Source organism: Taeniopygia guttata, chromosome Z, assembly GCF_048771995.1.
Source record: "Taeniopygia guttata chromosome Z, bTaeGut7.mat, whole genome shotgun sequence".
Taxonomy (NCBI): Eukaryota; Metazoa; Chordata; class Aves; order Passeriformes; family Estrildidae; genus Taeniopygia; species Taeniopygia guttata.
The window spans coordinates 45,661,399-45,685,048 of NC_133063.1; the positions used below are offsets into that span (position 1 = coordinate 45,661,399).

Here is a 23,650-nt window from a genome sequence, read left to right on the forward strand (position 1 = left end):
GACCCCAGGGCAGCTGGGAAGGTGTGAGACCTGAGGCTCAGGGGCTGCTTGGGACTGGCACCATCTCTCCCATTGCCTTTCCCCAGCTCCAGCTGCCTCTGGACTGTGACATGCACACAAGAACAGAGCTAGACCTGCAGGGCAGCACTGGGTGTCAATGAACAAGACCTCAAGAGAGTGAAGGCAGCCCTGGGCAAGTCAGTGATTTGAAACAGGTAAATGAGGTGCTGCTGCTGTGAGGGCTCAGCTGCTGGCGCAGTCTTGTACAAACTGATGGGCCCCAGCCTGCAGAAACATTTTTGCCCTCCTTGACATTCAGGCCCCAAAGCTGTTGGCAGTGGGACAGCAGCTGAAAAGGGCTTGGAGCAGCTATTGGAATTCAACCAGTGTCAAAACCTAAGGCAGGGCAGAGGAATGCCATTATAGTTCTTGTGCTGCTCAGAGGCTGAGGGAAGCCTAGGTGAGAACTGGGTCTCACAGGGGCCAAGAGCTGGTAACAGAGAAAGAAAAATGGTCCTTAGGATAGAAACAGACTTTTTTCTTGTTGATACTGAAATAATAAAAGCTCCATGCCTGTTGCATACTTTACATTTACCCACCTCCTCTGCTGCACAGGGGCAGGATGACCAGAAGGGTAATTCTGGGGTAGGAGACTTCCCTCAGGAGCTCTCACACCCGTCCTTCCTCCCAGTGGAGCCCATGGAGCTCGTGAGCAAAGTGAGAGGGCAGAGCTGCAGCTGCAGCTGTGCTCTGTTCTTACCAATCCCAGCTGCTCAAAGGGACTCGGAGCACCACCCAGGAGACACCAAAGGCAGAACAGGCTGCTCATGGCAGCAGCAAGGGTGCAGCCCCAGATCCCATCCTTGCTGTGGGTGCCTGAGAGCTGTCAGCACACAGGTAAACTGACTGTTGTAAGACCTACCTGCTGCTCTCACCCCTCCCAGCTTGGCTCCTGTTGTAGAAACAGGTAGAATGGGATGGGTTGTAAGAGTAAAACTGCTCCTGGAGCCTTTCAAAATGTAGACAAACACCAGTGATATGACCAGATATTTATTAGGTGGAGGAAGGGCTATAAAGAAATGAAACTCCTAGAACATTCATTGCACTGGTGCATGACAAGAAGGACCAGGAGTTGCCTCCAAGGTCTTTGTTTTAAAAAAAGTGGGGAGGGACAGATGAAGTTTCCATCCGGTAGCTCTGGCTTTCCTGGGAAGGTGGCTCAGGGCAAAAAGAGGTACAAGACACAGCTTATACTTTTATTTAAGAAACCGCTACATAGTTTTTCCCTCTAATGATGCAAAGGAGGTTCCAGGACACACTGAGCCATCCAAAGTCTCTTTCTAGAGAAAATCACCACCAACAAAAAGCCTCTGCACAAACAAAAATATAAACCCTGTCCTTTTTATTATTCTTATTAAAAAATTGAAGAATTAAAAGTTGAGACTGCAGCTCAAGGCTGCAGTGATGAAACTGCCCACAAGAGCTTGTCTTCCACAGCAAGAGGGCGGGAGGGAGGAAATGAAAGAAAGGGGAAGGCCCACAGAACTTTTTTTTCTTTCTTTTATTTTCCCCCTCTAAAATAACAGCTATACTGGGGATTGTGGGGTAAAATCAAACCAACAGGACACATCTTGATTTACATTTTTGGAAAGGCAGGTCTCCTTATTTGTCTGAATTTAGAACTGCATTAAATAAATGGGCTCCAGCTCCAAAAAAAGGGCTCAGTTTGTCTTTGTCTGACAGTTACAAAACCCATAGAACTTAAAATACAAAACAAAGAACAATGCCGATGGAAAATGAATAATTAGTTTTCCTGCAAAGAAAATAAAACAGGCTGCAAGATGCAGAAAACCACATTTAGGCTCTATTACATTTACAAATACATACATAAATATATTACATATAACAGCAACTCAAAGAGGAAGCAGGCGAGTCACACAGAGGATGGCTGGCTGGCTGCAGTTCTCCCCGCACAGACATTTGGCTGAGCAGTTATTTTTCCTAATAATTCCAAGAATAGGCTTCAGCTTTTTCTCTCTTTTCTCTTTTCTTTTCTCTTTTCTTTTCTTTTCTTTTCTTTTCTTTTCCTTTTCTTTTCTTTTCTTTTCTTTTCTTTTCTTTTCTTTTCTTTTCTTTTCTTTTCTTTTCTTTTCTTTTCTTTTCTTTTCTTTTCTTTTCTTTTCTTTTCTTTTCTTTTCTTTTCTTTTCTTTTCTTCTTTTCTCTTTTCTTTTTTCTTTTCTTTTTCTTCTTTTCCTTCCTCCTCTCTTTTCATTCTCTCCCCCCCTCCCCGGTTTCGGGTTTAGTTTGTCCAGTATGGAGAAGTGCCATAGGTGGTTTTGGTAGCCTGAGACTTTTGCTGCATGGTGCTGGGTTGGTTGCGTTGGCCAGATCCACCCTAGGAAAGGGAAACAAAGGAAACAGGAGCATCAGCTGCAACAGCACCAGCATTCCCAGGAAAACAAGCATGCCCCAAATCACCAGGGACAGCCCGGACATGCAGCAGCACAGCAATGCTCCCCCCCGAACAGATCTGTTTCTGCCCTGCACCATCTCTACATCCTTACATGGTTGCAGTTCAGGCCAAGCAACCATGAGCACACCCGGCAGGAGCTTGGGGACGCACCATCCCACTGCCTCCCAAGCACAACAGGCTCAAGCACAAGGGAAGTGAGGAGCAGGGTCAGGCACAGCAAAGGAGCTTTCCCAAGGTGAGCCAGACAAGGATGTCACACATTTGGAGTGCAAAATCATGTCCTATTACTGGACTCTAAAGATGAACACTGTTTTTTTCAGGGAATATTTAGTGGTTGGAAAAGTAAACACATGTGCAGGTGAAACCGAATTGGAGCTGACATGCAACCTGCAGGGGATGCTTGATTCTTCCCCAGAATCACAGTATCATTCCCAGACAACTTCAAGGATGGAGACTCCACCAGCTTCCTGGGCAGTGCTTGGTCACCATCCCAGCAAAAACATTTTCTCTGATATTCAGAGGGAACCTCCTGAGCTCCAGTTTGTGCCCACTGTCCCTGTTCCTGTCACTGGATACCACTGGAAAGAACCTGGCTCCATCTTCTTTACATCTTCCCTTTCTGTACATTGATGAGATCCTCTCTCAGTGCTCTCTGGGCCAAACTGTCCCAGCTCCCCCAGCCTTTCCTCACAGGAAACAGGATCCAGCCCCCACATCAGACCTTCACTGGACACTCTCCAACACATCCATGTCTCTCCCACAGTGGGGAGCCGAGCAGACACAATGCTGCAGCTGTGGCCTCACCAGGGCTGAGCAGAGGGCAGGGAGCAGTTGCCCGCACCTGCTGGCAATGCTGAGCCTGGTGCAGCTCAGGGCGTCACTGCTCTTTTTTGCTGGAAGGGGACATTGCTGGATCATGGAGTTTGTGCTCACCAGGCCCCCAGGGCCTTTTCTGCTGAGCAGGTGGTTCCTGACTTATATTGGTGCACAGGCCTGTTTTCTCCCCAGGGACAGAAGTGGCATTTCCCCTTGCTGAACTTCAGCTTCTCTCCCCAAGCTGGTCAACAGCCACTGCTGCCAAGGCCCATTCCCAGTGAGGAAAGCAAACAGCAGAAGGAAATAAATACCCCAAGACCCTGCTGGGAAGTGGGAGCAATGTGTTCTCGGGGATGCTGCAGCGGCAGAAGGGGCTGACTCACCTGCCCATCCTGCTGAAGGTGGTGATGCAGCATCTGGGAATGAGGCTGCTGATGCGCAGGGAGGATATGGAGAAACGGGGCTGGAGCATAACCCGGGGCAGCACCAGGGTTCAGGGGCCCAGTGGACCCGAGAGCAGAAGGCAGGCTGAAGGGAGGCGGAGTGCCAGCATGGAATCCCTGCTTGTCAAACGTCTGCACAGGGGGCAACGGGCACAGTGTCAGACACTGGTGTGAGTAGATCCAGGCAGACCAGAACATGACTGGCCCAAACACACATCACCTGAACCTTTCACCTACCCCACAAGGAAGCCAAGTCACACTGAATACCTGCAAGTACACCAGAGGATGAGTTTCAGCTCCTGTTCTCACCTGTATTTCTGCACTAATGGCTCTTGAAATTATTTTCACAGACATTGTAGGGTTTTATTTTCCTGACCTCTTTCCATTCAAAGGGACATGGGATTGCAGCAGCTGCCTAATCAGTCCTTCCCCTAGTAAGAGGGCTCAGCCTAGAATTACTCAACCTATCCAGGGCACCCAACAAAAACACAGGAAGTTGCAGTATATTTTCCTCCAGCTGGCCAAAGCTTGACCCCTAAGCATGGAGCTGATAGCTAGCTTCCTACCTGTAAGCATGGATTGCAGCCAGACACCTATTTCCCCCACTGAGGGTGCAGGGAGGAGCAAACAGGAGCTGGACATAAGCCCACTGCAGAGATCAGATTGTCAAAGCATTTTCTTCTTTGCTTGGGAAGCTGCATGCTGAGCAATGGCCACAGGAGAGCTTGGGACAGGGACCCTTGGGTGTTAGAGGCGGCACTACTGCCTGTCCCTCTGATGGAAAGCAAACAGCCTTTCAACTCACCTGCTTTGGGGGCTATTTGGGCTAAAAATGCTAACACCCATAACTTCATTTGCACCCAGGACACTGCTGGCATGGTGTAGCGTGGGCAGTGTGCAGCACAGGGAGCACTGAGCCTCTGCAAGCAGCTGCTGTCAGGAGCTGACACCGCAGAAACAGTGGGACAGAGGATGAGACTTCACTTCAGCAGCAAACAGAGCCAGCATTAGAAATGCCGTGGCCTGCTGACCCTGAAACTGGCCAGCCTGGAGTAGGAGTCATCAGCCTTGGGCCCTGAGGGAGGAGGGTCCAACACTCCTCACCTGAGTCTTGTTATAGACTGAGCCACTGATATCAGGCACACCCGTGTTACTGGAGGTCACAGAAACACCTGGAAAACAGAAACACCACCAAAGGTGAGAATGTCACCCCACCAGCCAGCAGAATCCCAAGCTTTGCTCCTGGCACCTCTGGCAGCCTCAGGGGATGCACTGCCCTGCTGCTTCTCCATTTTCAGAATGCATTCCATTTTCTGTTCCCCACGTGGGAACAGAAGAAAGGGCTCAGCTTCTTGTTCCCCCTGTTGAAGCTCACTGGGATTCCAGGTCCACACCCAGCCATTAACACTCGCATTCCAATGCACTTCACCAGGCAGCAGTTGGCTGCACTGACCACTCACTGAAGCCCACAAAAAGCCAGCACTCCCCTAGGATCCGAAGTGCATTTGGCTCTATTGCAGCATTCAAGAGCTTTCCAGTAGTGCCCTGAGTGATGAGACTCAGCATCTCCTACAAATCTGAGCCCCTGTCCTTTCACATCGTACAGAAGAGTGAAGTCTGCAGTGCTCTTCTGCCCTGACAGAATCAGCATCACTGGCTCAGAGACACTTATTCACAGTTTTATAGAGAGTGGCTCTGATAATTCCACGTGGATCAGAATAAAGCCAACGGTTGTTTTGTTCAGTGAATCAGAGATCTGGGCTCAAGGGTTACTGCTCTAAGCTTTTGTAACCCTCCTTGGACACTGCTGAATTGCTTGGATACTTCCTGGATTGCTTCTCCACTGAAAAGAGTGTGACCACCTGGTGTTTCAAATGCAGAGCAAATGGTTTGTACTTGCTTTAGAATGAAGATGAACCATATAGTGCTAAGCGGCCCAGTATACACTTCTCAGATCTAACCAGCATGTGCCAAATAAAGCTTTTGTAAGATCTGGATAAATTCTTCAGCTTTTACAGTCACAAAGGAAACATTTCAAGGCACTACACAACATTATGAGTGTCTACAGGCAGCATCTAGGCAGCCCAGAGATTCACGAAGTGCCCTGCTCCTCTCTAAGACGTGGGTGTCTCAGGTGCCTTCCAAAAAACTAAAAATCTAGCTATGATTTGGCAGAGGATCATTTCAGCAACAGCACTGAACTGCTCAAGTTTTAAAATCGCAGCACTGTTGAAGGATCACTGTATTCTTCAGCAAAGAATGCTTTGGCTTAGGAAGCATACCATTTCTCCCATGTGTAACTGGATCAAGCTGTGCATCAGCTGCACAAATCTTTATGCCAAGTTCAGCCATGAGGTTTAGAAGGAACAACTGGGTCATTAGAAAAGCACTTTGTATACAGGAGATGGAGAAACAGCTTGGATCACAACCCTCTTTAGAGCTGGCTGTTGTGTTGACTGCACAGCACTGGGAGTTTGCCCTACTAAATCCCACTCCAGAGGAACTTCCAGTCTCGAAGTGTTACCTTTCCCAGGTCCAGTGCCAGCAGATTTGTTTTGTGCTTGAGATGACCCACTGTAGCCTCCTTTGCTGTAATCTCCAGGTGCCGTTCCCTGCGATAAGTCATCGTAGCCTGCCAGGGTGCACAAGACCGGGCGTTACGGTGCGTGAGCAGCACCGTGGGTGCTCAGAGGGGAGCAGGGCTGGGGCCTTACCTGCACCATAGCCATGCTGGCTGTAGCCACTCGTCTGCTGAAAGGGAGTCGATGCCGTGTTCAGGTTGACTCCGTGCTGTTTAGCAGATGCTGGAGGTACCTAGACAAAGGACGGGAACAAAAACGGCCGTCAGCTGGAGCACAGGCTCCCTCTGCCATCTAGTGGGGAAGGCACCTTCCACCTCATGTCGGGAATTCAGTCTGGAGTTGCGAGGACTGGGATGGCATGGGACTGCTTAAAGCAATAATAGTGGAAATACAGCAGTTGCTATAGTGAATTTGCCTCACATGATTTCTCCTAGATCTGTCCCCCCTGTGATTGCAGTGCAGCCCTCCCTCAGAACAGGCTGCGTGTTTCTTTCATATGCTGAATGTAAACAGCAATTTTTTATCCACAAACCTGAGAACAACCACAGACTCAAAGTAAATATCAATTCCTGCCTGAGGCTGTTCATAAAATACTATCCTACAGGGCCCTTAATAGCCTCATCTACCCTTCTGCCTGGAGCAACACCTCTTCCCAAATAACCTTTTTCCTCCTGAGACTTCCTGCCCTGCTCTCTTAATGGGGTCTCCTCCATCTAGGCTCACTGATTCAGCTTTGGGTCTCCCCTTGACTCTCCGGGACTAGTAAGGGTTTTCAGGCACAGCAAGCCCACAAAATGCCACTGTCAGCTATTTACAGAAACTTGCAAAAACTTGCACAGGGGTGCGTGAGTTCTTGCCTTTAAAAATTTTTGTTTTCTTCTGGGTGAGACTGCAGCTATTTTCTCATGTTGCATGTTTTTGGAGCTCTCCTGCAGACTGGGGAAGCTGACTATATTCCATTCTAATGAGAATCCACCTGAATACTGACTTCAACTCTGGAATCCTCAGTATGAGGGAGATGTGGACCTGTTGGAGCAGATCCAGAGGAAGTCACAAAGATGATCAAGGGGATGGGCTCCGCTCTCCTATGACGACACGCTGAGAACTGGGGCTGTTCATCCGGGAGAAAAAAAGGCTCTAGGGAGACCTTATTGTGATCTTTCTACACTTAAAGGAGTCTTATAGGACAGATGGGAAAAACATTTTATCAGGCAGTGACAGGATGAAGGGCAGGTGTTTTAAACTGAAAGGTGGTAGATTCACATTACATATAAAGAAAATAGTCATCACCATGAGGGTGGTGTGGCACTGGCACAGGCTGCCTGGAGAAGATGTGGATGGCCCACATCCCTGGAAGTGTTCAAGGCCAGGTTGGATGGGGCTCTGAGCAATCTGGTCTAGTGGAAGGTGTCCCTGCCCACGGCAGGTGGATTGGAACAAGACCGTCTTTGATGATACTTTCCAACCCAAACCTTCCTATAATTCCAAGATGTGGAGTGTTTGGGCTGGAGAAAGCAAAACTAGAGAGGCATGCAGGGAGCATTACAGTTGAGGCTGTCACACTTACAAACATGGTTGGCCCATATTGGAATGCACTGGGAACACCAGGCATCCCAGCATAGTAAGGGAGCCCAGTGTAGCTGTACCCTGGGGGCAGGGTCGGGTTGAGGAAGGGCTGCTGAGTCGTGTGGTGAGTCTGTGTATGGTTCTGCTGTGGCTGGGCCAGAGTGGTTGCAGGAGCAGGAGAGGCAGTATCTCCACGGCCATATTTTGTTACATCACCTGTGAAAGAAAGAACTGGTCAGAAAAGCTATCAAAGATACTGCAAAGGTGGAGAATTCAATCGACTTACATCCTCTGAACAGAAGCAGACAATTACAGAACAGGACACATCCTGCACCTGAAAGCCTGCAGTTGTTTATGGGAAGCCATCACCCAGTTTCTGTTCCTGACAGCCACAGGGATATTGCCTGTTCATGGCACAGAAGTCTGTGCCATGGCTACTCCACTGATAAAGAGAGATACCAATACTTACCTATCTCACACGGTCTGAGCAGACTCATTGCTATCAGATCATTGCAATAAAACATGCTAAAAGCAGAAGCATGGTAAATAGCCAGAGAGCCAATGGTTGTTGGGTTAAATTGTGACTCTCCTGGAGGTTAACCTGTTTAGCTAAGCTTCATGGGCTGAAAGCAGGTTAAGATTTACAGGCAGGGATGGGCATATTTTTGCCAATGTCTATTTATTTGTCAAGCATGATTAGTTAAGACGTCCAGTTCCTCACACCACCACAGTTCTGAAGACAGTAGCTGAAGGCCAGGAAAACAAAGCTTGCATCGTGGGCCACCTTATTGAAGAAGCAGGAAGGGAAATTCAGTTATTAACCCACAACCAGCCTTCCAAGAAAAGCGATCATGAAGCAGAAAATTCACAAACACTTGTACTTTTTGGCAGCCTAAAGAGCAGCATGTTCACATGTTTACCAAGGAGGTGACATACATCAATCCCTTCTACCTCATTCCCAACCAGAATTCCTTTTTGTTGGTTACTAGGAAGTATGAGAGCACTTAATACCATCATTATAGGAACCACAATGCCTATGGCTACAGTTTTAAGATGCAATCAACTGGCAGTGGATGAAAAGCACTGGGTGAAATCCTGGGTGGCATTAATACCATCTTTTTGCACAATGACAGCTAAAGAGCAAGAGAAGGAACAAGGAAGGATTTCTTTGACCACAGAAGGGAAAAGCAGATGCTCTTTGAGCAACAGCAGGATGACTTGCACTGAGAAACCAGCATATCTCATTTGCCATCCTCATCTTTTACTAGCACTCACCTGAGTATGGGTTGTTAGCAAGGCTCCCATCTCTGCCTGTCAAGGTTGCAGGAGCCGGGAATGTAATTCCATAGTAATCCTTGGAAGAGACAACACCATTTATTAATAGCTGAAACTACAGATCTGATGAACTGCACACTAGAGACAGAACAAAATTCTAAAAGTAAGAACTAAAGGAGGTTTGAGTGGAAGCTGACCTTATGTTGTGCAGCAGAGCTTAAAATTTACCTGGAGTCTCAAGCTAAAAATAAACCTACTTTATAGACACTTTTTGTGCTATATACAAATATTTCATCTCTTAATGGTAAGTTAAAGGCAATAACTAAATGATATCCCACACAGCTCCCAACACTGAACTGTCATCTTCCAGTGAGACTGCCTGAAAGAGAACTGAGCATTGTGGCTCAAAGGCCTGGGGTCAGGCCAGGACTGTAATCACAACATGGATATAAGTCTAAGGGTTTTGCCCTTGTACAATGCCCTGTTTTCTAAAAATGGAAATGTCAGCTACGAAAACAACAAATACATCAAAAGAGACAGAAAACCAGTTACTATTGGATGACTAGAAAATTTATTTAAACTCCTTTACAGGAGACCTCAGGCCATAGTCTCCAAAGTGGGGTGGGTATCCAATCAATTGGGTTGCAGGAAGAAAATGGATTTGATAAATACAACTTAAGATAATTTTAAAACAGCGTTTAACCTTTCTCTCCTTTTTTTCATTTTTATCTTAGTGTACATTTTATAATATATATATATACTAGTACAGGGGTATATGTATATAATTCAGAAGTAAAAATATACTGAAGATGAGTGCTCACATATTTTTTGCTAATAGGGTGCATAAAAAAGGTGAAAACCACTGCCTTAGATCATTCTTCTAGGTCTTCTGCAAGAACGTAAGCAACACTAGAAAGCTTGCACTCTGAAATGACAGGACATGCCAGCAAAACCAAAGCAGTACTTTGACCTCAGTTTGGGAGAAAAGGCAAGAAGTTTGCCCTTCTCTCTCTGGGTGAACTCCACCTGTGGGTCTGGTAATCTGGTTTTTGTCTCCTAATTTTCATGTTCTCCTCACCTCCTCCGATCCAAAAATAGATTGGAGTAATAGTAGTCTAAGTAGTAGTAAGTCTAGTAAGTAATAGTAGTCTAAGTAATGTAAGTAGTTTTGGTAATGTAAGTCTAGTAAGTAATAGTAGTCTAAGTAGTAATGTACAAATTTTCACACTTTTTCAAATACTGGATATATGTCTTCTTTATCAAACCCCTCTCTGCAAATGCCATAGTGCCTTACATGTTTTCTCAGAGTGGACAGCACCCTCCACCTTGCTCCACTTCTGTGCATCACTTCCCTGTCTCCTATACCAAATCCTCCATCACTGAATATGAAATAATGTGGCCAAGTTTTAGTATTGTATGTGCTTTCTGTAACTTGTAATGGTGCTGTTACATCATCAACATTTCCTTCCCTGGTAATTCCCCTCCTTAGGAACTCCAGCCTGAATCACTTGGCAAAACACAACTAAATTCACATTAAAAGTCTTAGCAGGTTGCTCAAAAGCAGCACTCTCATAACCTTCTGATGAAAATGCCATGAAAAGAAGATCTAGAGAAGAGATGTGAACACAGCTGACATGAACTAGCACACTAACATTTTCCTCCTATACGAACTGGACAAGATATGATCAAATCTGCATGAGAAGATGGTGTTATGGGTAGCAATTATTCTCACTGCACTTCAGGCAAGAGAAAACCACATCAGTACTGAATATCTGTATCCTACTTGTGCATACGCACATTCAAACTAAAAACTCATTAGAAAATATGCGTGCAAGGCAGTTATGTCTGCAGTTCATGCCTGCCCAAAGGAAAATATCGGGGAAGACACTCTGCTCTTCAAACATCACAGATATCTCCTAACCTACAAAAGGAGAAGCTGCCTAAAGCCAAAAGTGAAATATCAGGAATAGGCTCAAAAAGTGAAGCAGAAAATGATGAAAGCAGAGTAAGTGGTGAGACATAATAAATTTAAATTCCACCCAGCAGCTCACTGGGTACCACACACACCAGCTGACACATTTGTAAGATCTCTGCAACAGATGAACAGAGAAGACAGCATATCCCAATGTAACATACACCAAAAGAACCTAAAACCAAAAAAAAAAAAAATCCACAGTGAGACTTTACATCAACAATACACACATTACTTGGGTTAATTTTTAAAAAAAAATGTCAGGAGAAAATCCCATTCTTGCTTTATCAGCAACCATGGGCATCTCTTGCTGCTGAAGTTACATGCAAAAGCAGTGATGACTCACACTTGGAACACTGCCCACTTTCACTTTTCACATGTAAGTGGGCTGGCACATGAAATAGAAATATTCCCTCTTGCTCCTGCCCTCAGACCATCTAACACTACCACGTTTTCACAAAGAATCCACAACATAATTTTAAAAAGAACCCAAAATCCAGAAAGAACAAACACTGCATGAATAGTAAATTTAAAAAATCCTGTGTGACATCTGTGCATTCATTTCTAACTACCAACATACCAAGGGGAATTAACTCTGGATACAGGGGTATGAGAGATGGCTCCAAAAATATTCTGCAAGATATTGCAGGGAGAGGAAAAACTCTTGCATTAGCAAAGCTACAGGTAACACAAAAAAAAAAAAAAAAAGTATTAGCATATGTATACATATACACATACAAATAGAATTTTAAAATACTGAGAAATTAACAATATTTGTCAATTAAAAATATAAGAAAGCACTAATTAACATGCAAAATAAACATTATATACAAATCATATTAGAGCATGCAATAAGAAAAAATAGATGCTGGTAGGCAGAGAAATTTCAAAATAAACCCTAAAAAAAAGGCAACACACAAAACACACAAAAGATGAAAACACAACCCTGAAACAAATCCCCAGCACAGCCAGCCAGAAAACTTATGGCACACTTTCGTCTCCTGTAATAGCTCAGGAGCCAGGCTTCCCCCTGGCAGCAGCCTTGAGAAAGTGTCAGCTCCCGTTCTCATAGCAGCGTCCCCTCCTGGTCAGTGACAAGCACCAAAGCCCTCAGGAGAAAGCAAACAGAAAAAACAAAAGTGAAAACGGAAAAGGGAAATTCTCTAGAGGATGGTGATGAAAGGAAAGCCTGGGCATGGGCTCATAAAACTGCGCACCCAGCAGCACCCCAGGCAAAGCAACCACCACCACCAAGCCAGACCAGACACTGGTGGCTCCTGCACAGCGCCTAGAGCTCCACCATGGCTATACCTGGATGTGCACAGCCCTGCCTGTGGCACAGCACCCTGAAACTGCTGCTCCTCATCGTGGCTCTCACCACTGGCCTCCCATGCCGACACCTGCGAAGCCACAATCCTGGAGAGACATTCCAGCTTCTGAAGGACATGGCTCCAAGCACAACAGAGCCCTGCAATCTCCAGAACCCACCATTCTTTAATGCCAGCCTCCTCCCCAACAACCTCAGCCCTCATCAAGCTGCCGCCACCGCCCTACGCATCCTCCAGCACCTCTTCCAAACCCTCAGCTCCAACAGCGCCCGCCAGCACTGGCCCAGCCACGCTCACAACCTCCTCCTCAACAAACTGGATCACCACATCCATTACCTCAATCAATGCCTCCCCAACAACGCCCTGCTCGTCAAAGGACCACGCAACACCATCAACAAGTACTTCAGTGCCATCCATGCCTTCCTCCAGGCACAAAACCACAGCGTCTGCGCCTGGGACCATGTCCGCCTCGAAGCTCGTGTCTGCTTCCAACACGTGGACAAACTCATACGGCGCATGAAGCACCAAGCTGCTCTGGACCCCACTAAACCCACGGAGAGCAAACACCCATCCCCAGCCAGCACCAGTAGCCATGGATTGAGTGGTGACAGCAGGAGCCCAGACTGGGATCACTTGGTACCAATGAGCTAATGGGGAAAGGGGTATGACCGTGGTGGCACTGGGGTCAATATGTGGCACAGCCCACACCCAAACCACAGGCACTGGAGAGGAAGGAAGAGGAAATTTCTGTGCTACACATTCATGGACAGCTACGAGACATTGGGGATACAGATGGTATTGTTACCTGTGGAATTACAGCATTCAGCCAGACTGCAACCTCACCTGATGAATGGGAAGGGGATCATGGACACTGGGGAACTACTGTGGGAATGCCAATCACTATTTATCACAGAACTCTGTTTGCTTACTTATTTAATTAATTAATTAACTTAGTTGTTTATTTATTTCTTTGGTTGGCCATTTATTTATTTATTCTTTTGTTAGAAATAAAGACTTTTTGTAAAAACAAAAAAGAATGAAAAAGCAAAGCTGTGCTCATTGTGCTCCATGCTTATACCTGACATGCAAAGACATGGTCCCCTCAGGCTGTGAGGGGATGAGTCTCTGTCCTGCAGCCCATCTTGCCAATGCATCCTGCCTGGATCGAAGGCTATGGATAGCACGCTCTCAGGGAATGGTGGTCCTGCAGCCCCCAGGCACCTCTTATAGCTGCCAGACCATTGGGGCACCCATTTGCCCCAAATGGCATGATGCCTGCCCTGCATACCTCCTTCTCTTCCACCACTTCACTCTGCCTTCTAGACCCTCCAATAATGCAAAGACTTGAAAGCCACCTCCAAACCATCATCCCACCAAAAATAACCATTCTGCAACACCACAGCACTGCCTTAGAAGAAACAGGGTGGCATAGACAAGGTGCACCTCAAAGAATTAAGGAGGGGACCCATGAAGGTCTGCAGAGATTTGGACAATTCATCCCAAAACATCATTAGCAAGCAAAGAGATCCATCATGCAAACACTCCCACTCAATATGGTCCAACCCAACCAGCACAGCATTCCCCATGAAGGGAACTGCCCAGACATCACCAGCACCAGCTGCTCCTTCACCCTCCAACTATCAATCCAGAAGCATCTCCCCAGGTCAGCAGCTCCAGCCTTCTCCTGCATGGCACAAAGAGATTGTTTTCCTGTGCTCAAACAACCTCCAGCACTGCATCACTGCAAGGATACTGCTCTGTGCAAACACAACTGATTGCTTCCCATTTAGCTGAGTGAAAAAACAAGAGGACCAAATACAGATTCATAGAATCACTAAGGTTGGAAAAGACCTCCAAGATCATCAAGCCCAGCCATATAATTAAGCCATATAATGAAGTGCCACATTTACTCAATTTTTGAACACTTTCAGCGGTGGTGATTCCACCACTTCCCCAGGGAGCCTGCTCCAATGCTTGACCACTCCTTCAGTGAAGAAATTTTCCCTAATATCCAACTTGAACCTCCACTGGGACATCTAGAGGCCATTTTTTTTTCCTATTGCTAGTTGCTGGGAGAAAAAAACAATTCCCACATGGTTATAACTTTCTTTTAGATCATCATACATAGTGATATGGGTCTCCTGAGCCTCCTGTTCCCCACACTAAACTCACCCAGTTCCCTCAGCTGCTTCTCATATGACTCACTCTACAGACCCTTCCCCAGCTCCATTTCCCTCTCTGGACATGCTCCAGCACCTCAGTGTCCTTCCTGCTGTGAGGAAACAAAGCTGAACACAAGATTCCAGCTGTGGCCTCACCAGTGCCCCCAGCACAGGGGGATGGCCACTGCCCTGCTCCTGCTGGCCACTGCCCTGCTCCTGCTGGCCACACTATTGCTGACACAAGCTCGGTGCCATTGGCCTTCTTGGCCACCTGGGCACACTCCAGCTCGTGTCCAGCCATTGAAAACCTGCACCCATTCAGCAGTTTTCCAGCCACGCTGTCCCAGCCTGGAGCCTGGAGCTGCAGGGGGTTGCTGTGACCCAAGGGCAGGACCCAGCACTTGGCCTGGCTGAACCTCACACAATTGGCCCTGGCCTGTGGATCCAGCCTGTGCAGATCCCTCTGCAGAGCCTTCCTGCCCTCCAGCAGATCAGCACTCACACCCAGCTGGGTGTTGTCCTCAAACTGACTAAAGGAGCTCTTGATTCCCTCAAGAGCTCAGATTATCAATAAAGATAAGAAACAGTACAGTACAGAGCCCTCAGTACAGAGTCCTGGGAGACACCACTAGGGACCAGCTGCCTGCTGCAAGTAATTCCATTCACCAGCACTCTCTGGGCCAGGCCTGCAGCCAGTTTTTAACTCAAGAACAGAGCATCTAAGCCACAAGCAGCCACAGGTGTCTCCAGGAGAGTTCTGTGGGATACAGTGTTAAAGACTTTTCTAAAGTGCAGGAAGTCAACATTTCTGGACTTTCCCTTGTCCACTAAGAGGGTCACTGTGTTACAGAAGGAAATTGGGTCGTGCAGTTAGGCCTTTGACGAACCCATGCAGGCTGGGCCTGATCCCCTGGATCTCCTGGAGGTGCCATGTGATGGGCACTGAAGATGATCTCCATGAGCTTCCCCAAGCACCAAGGTCAGGCTGACAGGCCTGTAGCTCCCCAGATTCTACTTCTGACCCTTCCTGAAGATAAGCATAACACTGGCCACACTCCGGGTTCCTGGGGCCTCCTCTGTTAGCCAGGACTGATTGTAAATTACGGGCAGTGGCTTGGTGAGCTTTTCCACCAGCTCTCTTATATATTCAGGTACACAGCAGGACCCCTCAAGATGAAACTTCCACATTGTACCACTGTCCTCCTAATGCTCCTATCCAGAAGTATCCTGTGATGTCAGGAATGAGGACCTCATTGGTTCTGTCTTTTCTGAGGCAGCTGAAGGAACTAAATCACTCTCAGGCAAAAACAGGAGCGGTGGTAATGACACAAGCTGGAATACAGGGAATTCAAACATGAAAGAAGAAATACATTTGTGTTATTTTTTGTATTCTGGTGATACAACACCAGAATAGGGATTAGAGAGGTTGAGTGATACCCGTTCCTGGGGACATAGCTGAAAGCATCACTGGACAAGGCCATGAACAGGCTCTTCTGATACCACCTCCTCTCAGCATCACACTGCACTTGGGATATCCAGGGCAAAACAGACAATTAAAATTAACTTTGAAAACCCTTTATCGTTCAAAAGCAACAGCTTAGAGGAGACGTCTTAAACTCCATCACAATGAAAATCAAACTGCAAAAGGGAAGCAAGACACTGCAGAAGCTTCATCAACATTCAGTGCCTAGGTGCTTAGACCCAGAGCCATCTCTTCAACTCAATGACTTAATGAGCTCCTGAGGTTCCTGAGAAATAAACCATTATACAACTCTATCAAAGGTTAAAAAGAGAGAACTTATTCATATAAATACAAAGAAAACAAGCATAGTGTAGGTAAAAAAACAGAAAAATCTAATGGAGAATTACAAAAATACTTGGGAAGTGTCCCAGGCAGAATGGAAGCTTTGGACAACATTTATCAGAGAAGGCTTCCCACTAAGGTTCAGAAAATACCTCCTTGCTTGCTAAACTCCTTCTCAAAGAAGTCTGGAGGCAGCTTACTACACTCCTAGTCCCACAGTAGGTAAATGGTTCATCTCAAAAGAATTATATATGTGTAATTGACCTTTTATACAAATTTGTCCTGCAAGATTAGGGAAATATTTGTTTACACATTTAAAAAGGAAATATATGGGAAATATGGGAAAAACAAATAATTAAAATTAATCATGACAATACTCAAATAATTTTGATCAGAATTATCTATGATACATTACAGACAGTTGTAACTACTTTTACAGTGCTCCACTACACCAATCCTTCAAAAGACAGATTAATAACAAACTAGAGAAATATGTAATTAATCCAATTACTATTGTTTTACCTCAAGCAATAACCTAGAGGTGTGCCCCCACTCAAGGGACAAGTTTCCAGGCAGACTAATAGAAGGTTTGTGCTGAATACCCCAGCAGTAAAGGTCTGCAACTAGAATTTACAGAAAAAAATTATTGACTCAAATGCATTAAAAGCTGGAAGAGGTCAAAGAGCTCGGCAACTTAACAGAAATTTACGAGTTAGTTACTAGATATTTACAAGTACCACTACTTCCTTTTTCAACACTAGGAACCAAGTTGACACATATTGACAAGAGCAATAATCAGTAAGAAAACACTACTTTAAAAATCTTCACAATATTAAACTTTAGAAGAGTTCAGCGAGATTGATTTCAGCACTCTTCAAATTGAAAAACTCCGTTCCTGCCCTTACCCAACATCAGACATACCTTTCGAAAAAAGGGAAAAGCCCAAGATACGAAACAACAATTGATGCAGTGTCCTGTAAAGGGCAATAAAAGAAACTCAGAAAAAACCATGAAGAATAAGAGATGACCACAGAGAGAAAGGAAAATCACAAGAAACACACCACATCATTGCAAATACATGACGTGGAGGAAACGTAGGGTTCCACTACACCAAAACCACCAGGCAAAAGACAACGTCTAAAGACAAAAAGAGCATTAACAACATCAACCACAGCCACACTTAACCCAAGAAAACACTGCCCAAGACCACCACAGCCACCAGCACAGACTGGAAAGCACGGCCGGAAACTCCCGGCAATCAGAAAGCGATGAAGGGAAAGCTGCCGCCGTACAAAGCCGCGCACCCGGCAGCGCCCCAGACACAGCCACCAGCAGCAGCAGCAGCAGCAGCAGCACCACCACCACCACCGGGCGTCACCGGGCTCCTCCTGCTCAGCACCACCCGACAGCACCCACAGACCCAGCATGGCTGCGCCCACAGCCACACAGCCACGGCTGCCGCACGCCGCACCGCCGCTCCTGCTCCTCCTCACCGCTCTGGCCACCAGCCTCGCCTGCCAACGCCTCTGGACACACGACGACTCCTTCCCCGGCGACGCACTCCGCCTCCTCCAGGACATGGCTCCCAGCCACACACAGCCCTGCCACCTCCAAGAGCCGCCCTTCTTCCCCGACACCCTCCTCCACCCCAACCTCCACCCGCACCAAGCCGCCGCCACCGCCCTACGCATCCTCCAGCACCTCTTCCACACCCTCAGCTCCAACAGCACCCGCCAGCACTGGCCCAGCCACGCTCGCAACCTCCTCCTCAACAAACTGCAGCACCACATCCACCACCTCGAGCAATGCCTCCCCGACAACGCCCTGCTCTTCAAAGGACCACGCAACCCGCTGCTCACCATCAACAAGTACTTCAGGGACATCCACCTCTTCCTCCACGCCCACAACCACAGCGCCTGCGCCTGGGACCACGTCCGCCTCGAAGCTCGAGCCTCTTTACGGCACCTCCACAACCTCACACGTGCCAGGCGCCGCTAGCGCAAACACCCACACTCCAACCCACACCTACCACCCAAACCCACCTCCAACCCCACGCCTCCTCTCACCTGGGACCAGAGACAGGGCTGCAACAACCGCACGGCACCCGCAGCCCCCAACCACTCCCTCTCCCATTGATTCAGCCTCTCCCAGTGATACGGACAAAGGACTTTCTCCACTTATTTCTAGACTGATTTATTTGTTTGTTTGTTTGTTTATTTATACACGTATTTATTTTTCTACTTATTCACTTATTTATGCCACTGAAAATAAAGACCTACGACAAAACACTTGCCACTGCCTCTCATCTCTCTAGCACAGCAACCAGTCTCTGGGCCAGCCAAAGCCATCCTCACTCAAAACCTACTACAAGCCTTCCTCCAAACAGCCTCTGTCCACTCTTCTCAATGGCACCCGACCAAGCAAGACGCTGTAGCAAACCCTTTGGAAAAACACTGCCAGCGGCAGGCCACCACCACAGAGTCCCAAAAAGAAAAACACGCAAAGGCTGGACAGCACCGCTGCACCTCATCTGCTTTACCCCCATCGTGCTCCATCCATCCAATCCATGCCTCTCTGACTCACAGACAAGGATGCAGGACACGGCCCAGCACTTTGCTCAAGCCCAGGCACACAAGCTCACTTGCTCTGCCCCTATCCACCGCTGCTCTGTAGCCGTAAGCATACAACATCACAAAAAATCAACAGGAATGGCGATTACGCAATTGGAATGCCATGCTCCCCATTACCGATCACCTCTTGGTTTTCCATAGGCCTTAGCCGAGTCTTGTGACCAAGCACAACAGCCTCATCTTCTTGCCTGACACTGTGCTCAGCCAGACTGCTCTGTAGTTCCCACACTCTTCTGCTTTTCCCCTTACAGAAACGGGGCTTATACCTCCCTTCTACCACTTTCCGGGAACTTCAACTGACGGAAACCGGATTTCAAAAACAAGGCACTGCGGCCCAGCAACTCCATCTGACAGTTCCCTCAGGGCTCACGCATTAGCCTCTTCAGGTCCCATGGACTTGTGCACATTCAGGTTGCTAAGATGGTCTCAAACTTGACCCTCTCCTACACTGGCCTGGGGATCTACAGGGATTTTCCGGGAGGGCTCCCAGCATTTGCCTTGTGTGACTTCGGCAGCCTGCCTGGAGATCACTGACACACAAGGTGACAAACACCCGCTTGCCTCCAAATTCTCTGTCCCCCAAAGGCCTACAACTTTCAAATCCCACGATCCGCTCCAAGCAACAATCCCACCATTTCTCCACGAGGCCAGAGTGATCATCCCCTTGCAAGTCTGTGCACACCCCAAATACCTCTTCACCTTGCCGCAGATTCTGTGCATTTTTGGAAAGGCATCTGAAACTACTGGCAAACCTACAATACTCCAGCCAAAGAAGCCAAGCTCCCTCAGCCTTTCTCACAGGTCACGTCCTCTGGACCCCCGTGCATTTTCAGAGCCATCACCTCCAACGACGCCACACCTCTCATGGACTAAAGAGCCCTGAACAGGACACGCTGTTCCAGGCAAGGGCTCCAGCAGTCCCAAAGCGCAACCCCATTTCTTTCATGGGGGAATGTCCTCCTTTGACCTCTGGCCGCCTCAGCCACTGAGGCACGGATCTCAAAAGCAGATCGATGCTCTGGGGCCACAGCCATGGCACCAAGAACGACAGTAACAGCCAAAGCTTTCCCTTTCCGCGACTTCTTCACTCAGCCTTTCTTGCCTGCCTTGTGGCTCGCTCCTCCCAAACACAGCAGGTGCAGTGCCTCCTTGCAAGGACACACTCAGGCCTCCAAGGCCCACATGCACAGACAGCCCCTTGAACCCTGCCACTGCCTCTGGGCGTTTACCGCAGGAGGGGAAACGACGGCCCTCACCCACTGACATCACCGCACATCCCTTGCAACCGCAAAAGGAAAACAGTGGCTAAGATGAAATTAAAGGCAAGCCTCAAAGTGAAAGGAAAAGTGACCACAACCAAAACCAGGGCTTTGCAAGTGGAAACGATGCTTGGGCACAAACAGAGACTCAGCTGAACAGCACAGACCTTGCAGCTGGCTCGGCAAGTGAAAGGAACACCCAACACCCTCTCCAACGCACCTGACCCCAGCGCCTCTGGCCCAGAGCTTTCACAACCCCTTTCACCCATGACTGCCACTCTGCCCCGGCACACCGCTGTCACCACAATCCCCAACCACGGCCACCTCAACAAGGCACTGCCCAAGACCACCACAGCCACCAGCACAGACTGGAAAGCACGGCCGGAAACTCCCGGCAATCAGAAAGCGATGAAGGGAAAGCTGCCGCCGTACAAAGCCGCGCACCCGGCAGCGCCCCAGACACAGCCACCAGCAGCAGCAGCAGCAGCACCACCACCACCACCACCACCGGGCGTCACCGGGCTCCTCCTGCTCAGCACCACCCGACAGCACCCACAGACCCAGCATGGCTGCGCCCACAGCCACACAGCCACGGCTGCCGCACGCCGCACCGCCGCTCCTGCTCCTCCTCACCGCTCTGGCCACCAGCCTCGCCTGCCAACGCCTCTGGACACACGACGACTCCTTCCCCGGCGACGCACTCCGCCTCCTCCAGGACATGGCTCCCAGCCACACACAGCCCTGCCACCTCCAAGAGCCGCCCTTCTTCCCCGACACCCTCCTCCACCCCAACCTCCACCCGCACCAAGCCGCCGCCACCGCCCTACGCATCCTCCAGCACCTCTTCCACACCCTCAGCTCCAACAGCACCCGCCAGCACTGGCCCAGCCACGCTCGCAACCTCCTCCTCAACAAACTGCAGCACCACATCCACCACCTCGAGCAATGCCTCCCCGACAACGCCCTGCTCTTCAAAGGACCACGCAACCCGCTGCTCACCATCAACAAGTACTTCAGGGACATCCACCTCTTCCTCCACGCCCACAACCACAGCGCCTGCGCCTGGGACCACGTCCGCCTCGAAGCTCGAGCCTCTTTACGGCACCTCCACAACCTCACACGTGCCAGGCGCCGCTAGCGCAAACACCCACACTCCAACCCACACCTACCACCCAAACCCACCTCCAACCCCACGCCTCCTCTCACCTGGGACCAGAGACAGGGCTGCAACAACCGCACGGCACCCGCAGCCCCCAACCACTCCCTCTCCCATTGATTCAGCCTCTCCCAGTGATACGGACAAAGGACTTTCTCCACTTATTTCTAGACTGATTTATTTGTTTGTTTGTTTGTTTGTTTATTTATACACGTATTTATTTTTCTACTTATTCACTTATTTATGCCACTGAAAATAAAGACCTACGACAAAACACTTGCCACTGCCTCTCATCTCTCTAGCACAGCAACCAGTCTCTGGGCCAGCCAAAGCCATCCTCACTCAAAACCTACTACAAGCCTTCCTCCAAACAGCCTCTGTCCACTCTTCTCAATGGCACCCGACCAAGCAAGACGCTGTAGCAAACCCTTTGGAAAAACACTGCCAGCGGCAGGCCACCACCACAGAGTCCCAAAAAGAAAAACACGCAAAGGCTGGACAGCACCGCTGCACCTCATCTGCTTTACCCCCATCGTGCTCCATCCATCCAATCCATGCCTCTCTGACTCACAGACAAGGATGCAGGACACGGCCCAGCACTTTGCTCAAGCCCAGGCACACAAGCTCACTTGCTCTGCCCCTATCCACCGCTGCTCTGTAGCCGTAAGCATACAACATCACAAAAAATCAACAGGAATGGCGATTACGCAATTGGAATGCCATGCTCCCCATTACCGATCACCTCTTGGTTTTCCATAGGCCTTAGCCGAGTCTTGTGACCAAGCACAACAGCCTCATCTTCTTGCCTGACACTGTGCTCAGCCAGACTGCTCTGTAGTTCCCACACTCTTCTGCTTTTCCCCTTACAGAAACGGGGCTTATACCTCCCTTCTACCACTTTCCGGGAACTTCAACTGACGGAAACCGGATTTCAAAAACAAGGCACTGCGGCCCAGCAACTCCATCTGACAGTTCCCTCAGGGCTCACGCATTAGCCTCTTCAGGTCCCATGGACTTGTGCACATTCAGGTTGCTAAGATGGTCTCAAACTTGACCCTCTCCTACACTGGCCTGGGGATCTACAGGGATTTTCCGGGAGGGCTCCCAGCATTTGCCTTGTGTGACTTCGGCAGCCTGCCTGGAGATCACTGACACACAAGGTGACAAACACCCGCTTGCCTCCAAATTCTCTGTCCCCCAAAGGCCTACAACTTTCAAATCCCACGATCCGCTCCAAGCAACAATCCCACCATTTCTCCACGAGGCCAGAGTGATCATCCCCTTGCAAGTCTGTGCACACCCCAAATACCTCTTCACCTTGCCGCAGATTCTGTGCATTTTTGGAAAGGCATCTGAAACTACTGGCAAACCTACAATACTCCAGCCAAAGAAGCCAAGCTCCCTCAGCCTTTCTCACAGGTCACGTCCTCTGGACCCCCGTGCATTTTCAGAGCCATCACCTCCAACGACGCCACACCTCTCATGGACTAAAGAGCCCTGAACAGGACACGCTGTTCCAGGCAAGGGCTCCAGCAGTCCCAAAGCGCAACCCCATTTCTTTCATGGGGGAATGTCCTCCTTTGACCTCTGGCCGCCTCAGCCACTGAGGCACGGATCTCAAAAGCAGATCGATGCTCTGGGGCCACAGCCATGGCACCAAGAACGACAGTAACAGCCAAAGCTTTCCCTTTCCGCGACTTCTTCACTCAGCCTTTCTTGCCTGCCTTGTGGCTCGCTCCTCCCAAACACAGCAGGTGCAGTGCCTCCTTGCAAGGACACACTCAGGCCTCCAAGGCCCACATGCACAGACAGCCCCTTGAACCCTGCCACTGCCTCTGGGCGTTTACCGCAGGAGGGGAAACGACGGCCCTCACCCACTGACATCACCGCACATCCCTTGCAACCGCAAAAGGAAAACAGTGGCTAAGATGAAATTAAAGGCAAGCCTCAAAGTGAAAGGAAAAGTGACCACAACCAAAACCAGGGCTTTGCAAGTGGAAACGATGCTTGGGCACAAACAGAGACTCAGCTGAACAGCACAGACCTTGCAGCTGGCTCGGCAAGTGAAAGGAACACCCAACACCCTCTCCAACGCACCTGACCCCAGCGCCTCTGGCCCAGAGCTTTCACAACCCCTTTCACCCATGACTGCCACTCTGCCCCGGCACACCGCTGTCACCACA

At 48.8% G+C, this 23,650-nt stretch overlaps 3 protein-coding genes across 25 annotated transcripts in view; 2 read left to right on the top strand and 1 right to left on the bottom strand.

The window, feature by feature from the left end:
* Positions 1 to 2,216: 2,216 nt before the first annotated feature.
* The window catches only part of UBAP2 (ubiquitin associated protein 2), a 106,715-nt gene continuing 85,281 nt past the window's right edge, over positions 2,217 to 23,650 (bottom strand). For 14 of the 23 annotated variants that reach the window (XM_012577608.5, XM_072921892.1, XM_072921884.1 and 11 more), the window contains 8 exons: positions 9,157 to 9,235; positions 7,883 to 8,097; positions 6,448 to 6,547; positions 6,258 to 6,365; positions 4,838 to 4,905; positions 3,971 to 4,000; positions 3,674 to 3,865; positions 2,217 to 2,396 (listed from right to left, as the gene is read on the bottom strand). In XM_012577608.5, the coding sequence (XP_012433062.1) occupies positions 2,301 to 2,396; positions 3,674 to 3,865; positions 3,971 to 4,000; positions 4,838 to 4,905; positions 6,258 to 6,365; positions 6,448 to 6,547; positions 7,883 to 8,097; positions 9,157 to 9,235 (888 nt within the window). In that variant the 3' untranslated portion in view covers positions 2,217 to 2,300. The remainder of the gene's footprint in view (positions 2,397 to 3,673; positions 3,866 to 3,970; positions 4,001 to 4,837; positions 4,906 to 6,257; positions 6,366 to 6,447; positions 6,548 to 7,882; positions 8,098 to 9,156; positions 9,236 to 23,650) is intronic. The other 9 variants (XM_072921896.1, XM_072921889.1, XM_072921888.1 and 6 more) reach the window with 1 other exon arrangement.
* On the top strand, positions 17,626 to 18,422 carry LOC140681716 (interferon-like). The gene has a single exon (XM_072921906.1). It carries the CDS (start codon positions 17,848 to 17,850, stop codon positions 18,418 to 18,420), a length of 573 nt encoding a protein of 190 aa, XP_072778007.1. The 5' UTR covers positions 17,626 to 17,847; the 3' UTR covers positions 18,421 to 18,422.
* Positions 20,877 to 21,451, top strand: LOC140681715 (interferon-like). Its single transcript, XM_072921905.1, has one exon. The coding sequence runs from the start codon at positions 20,877 to 20,879 to the stop codon at positions 21,447 to 21,449; it is 573 nt and encodes a 190-aa protein (XP_072778006.1). The 3' UTR covers positions 21,450 to 21,451.

What these genes read in the sequence shown, in the direction of transcription:
- LOC140681715 (XM_072921905.1), top strand. Translation starts at nt 20,877, where the DNA reads ATGGCTGCGCCCACAGCCACACAGCCACGGCTGCCGCACGCCGCACCG.
- LOC140681716 (XM_072921906.1), top strand. Translation starts at nt 17,848, where the DNA reads ATGGCTGCGCCCACAGCCACACAGCCACGGCTGCCGCACGCCGCACCG.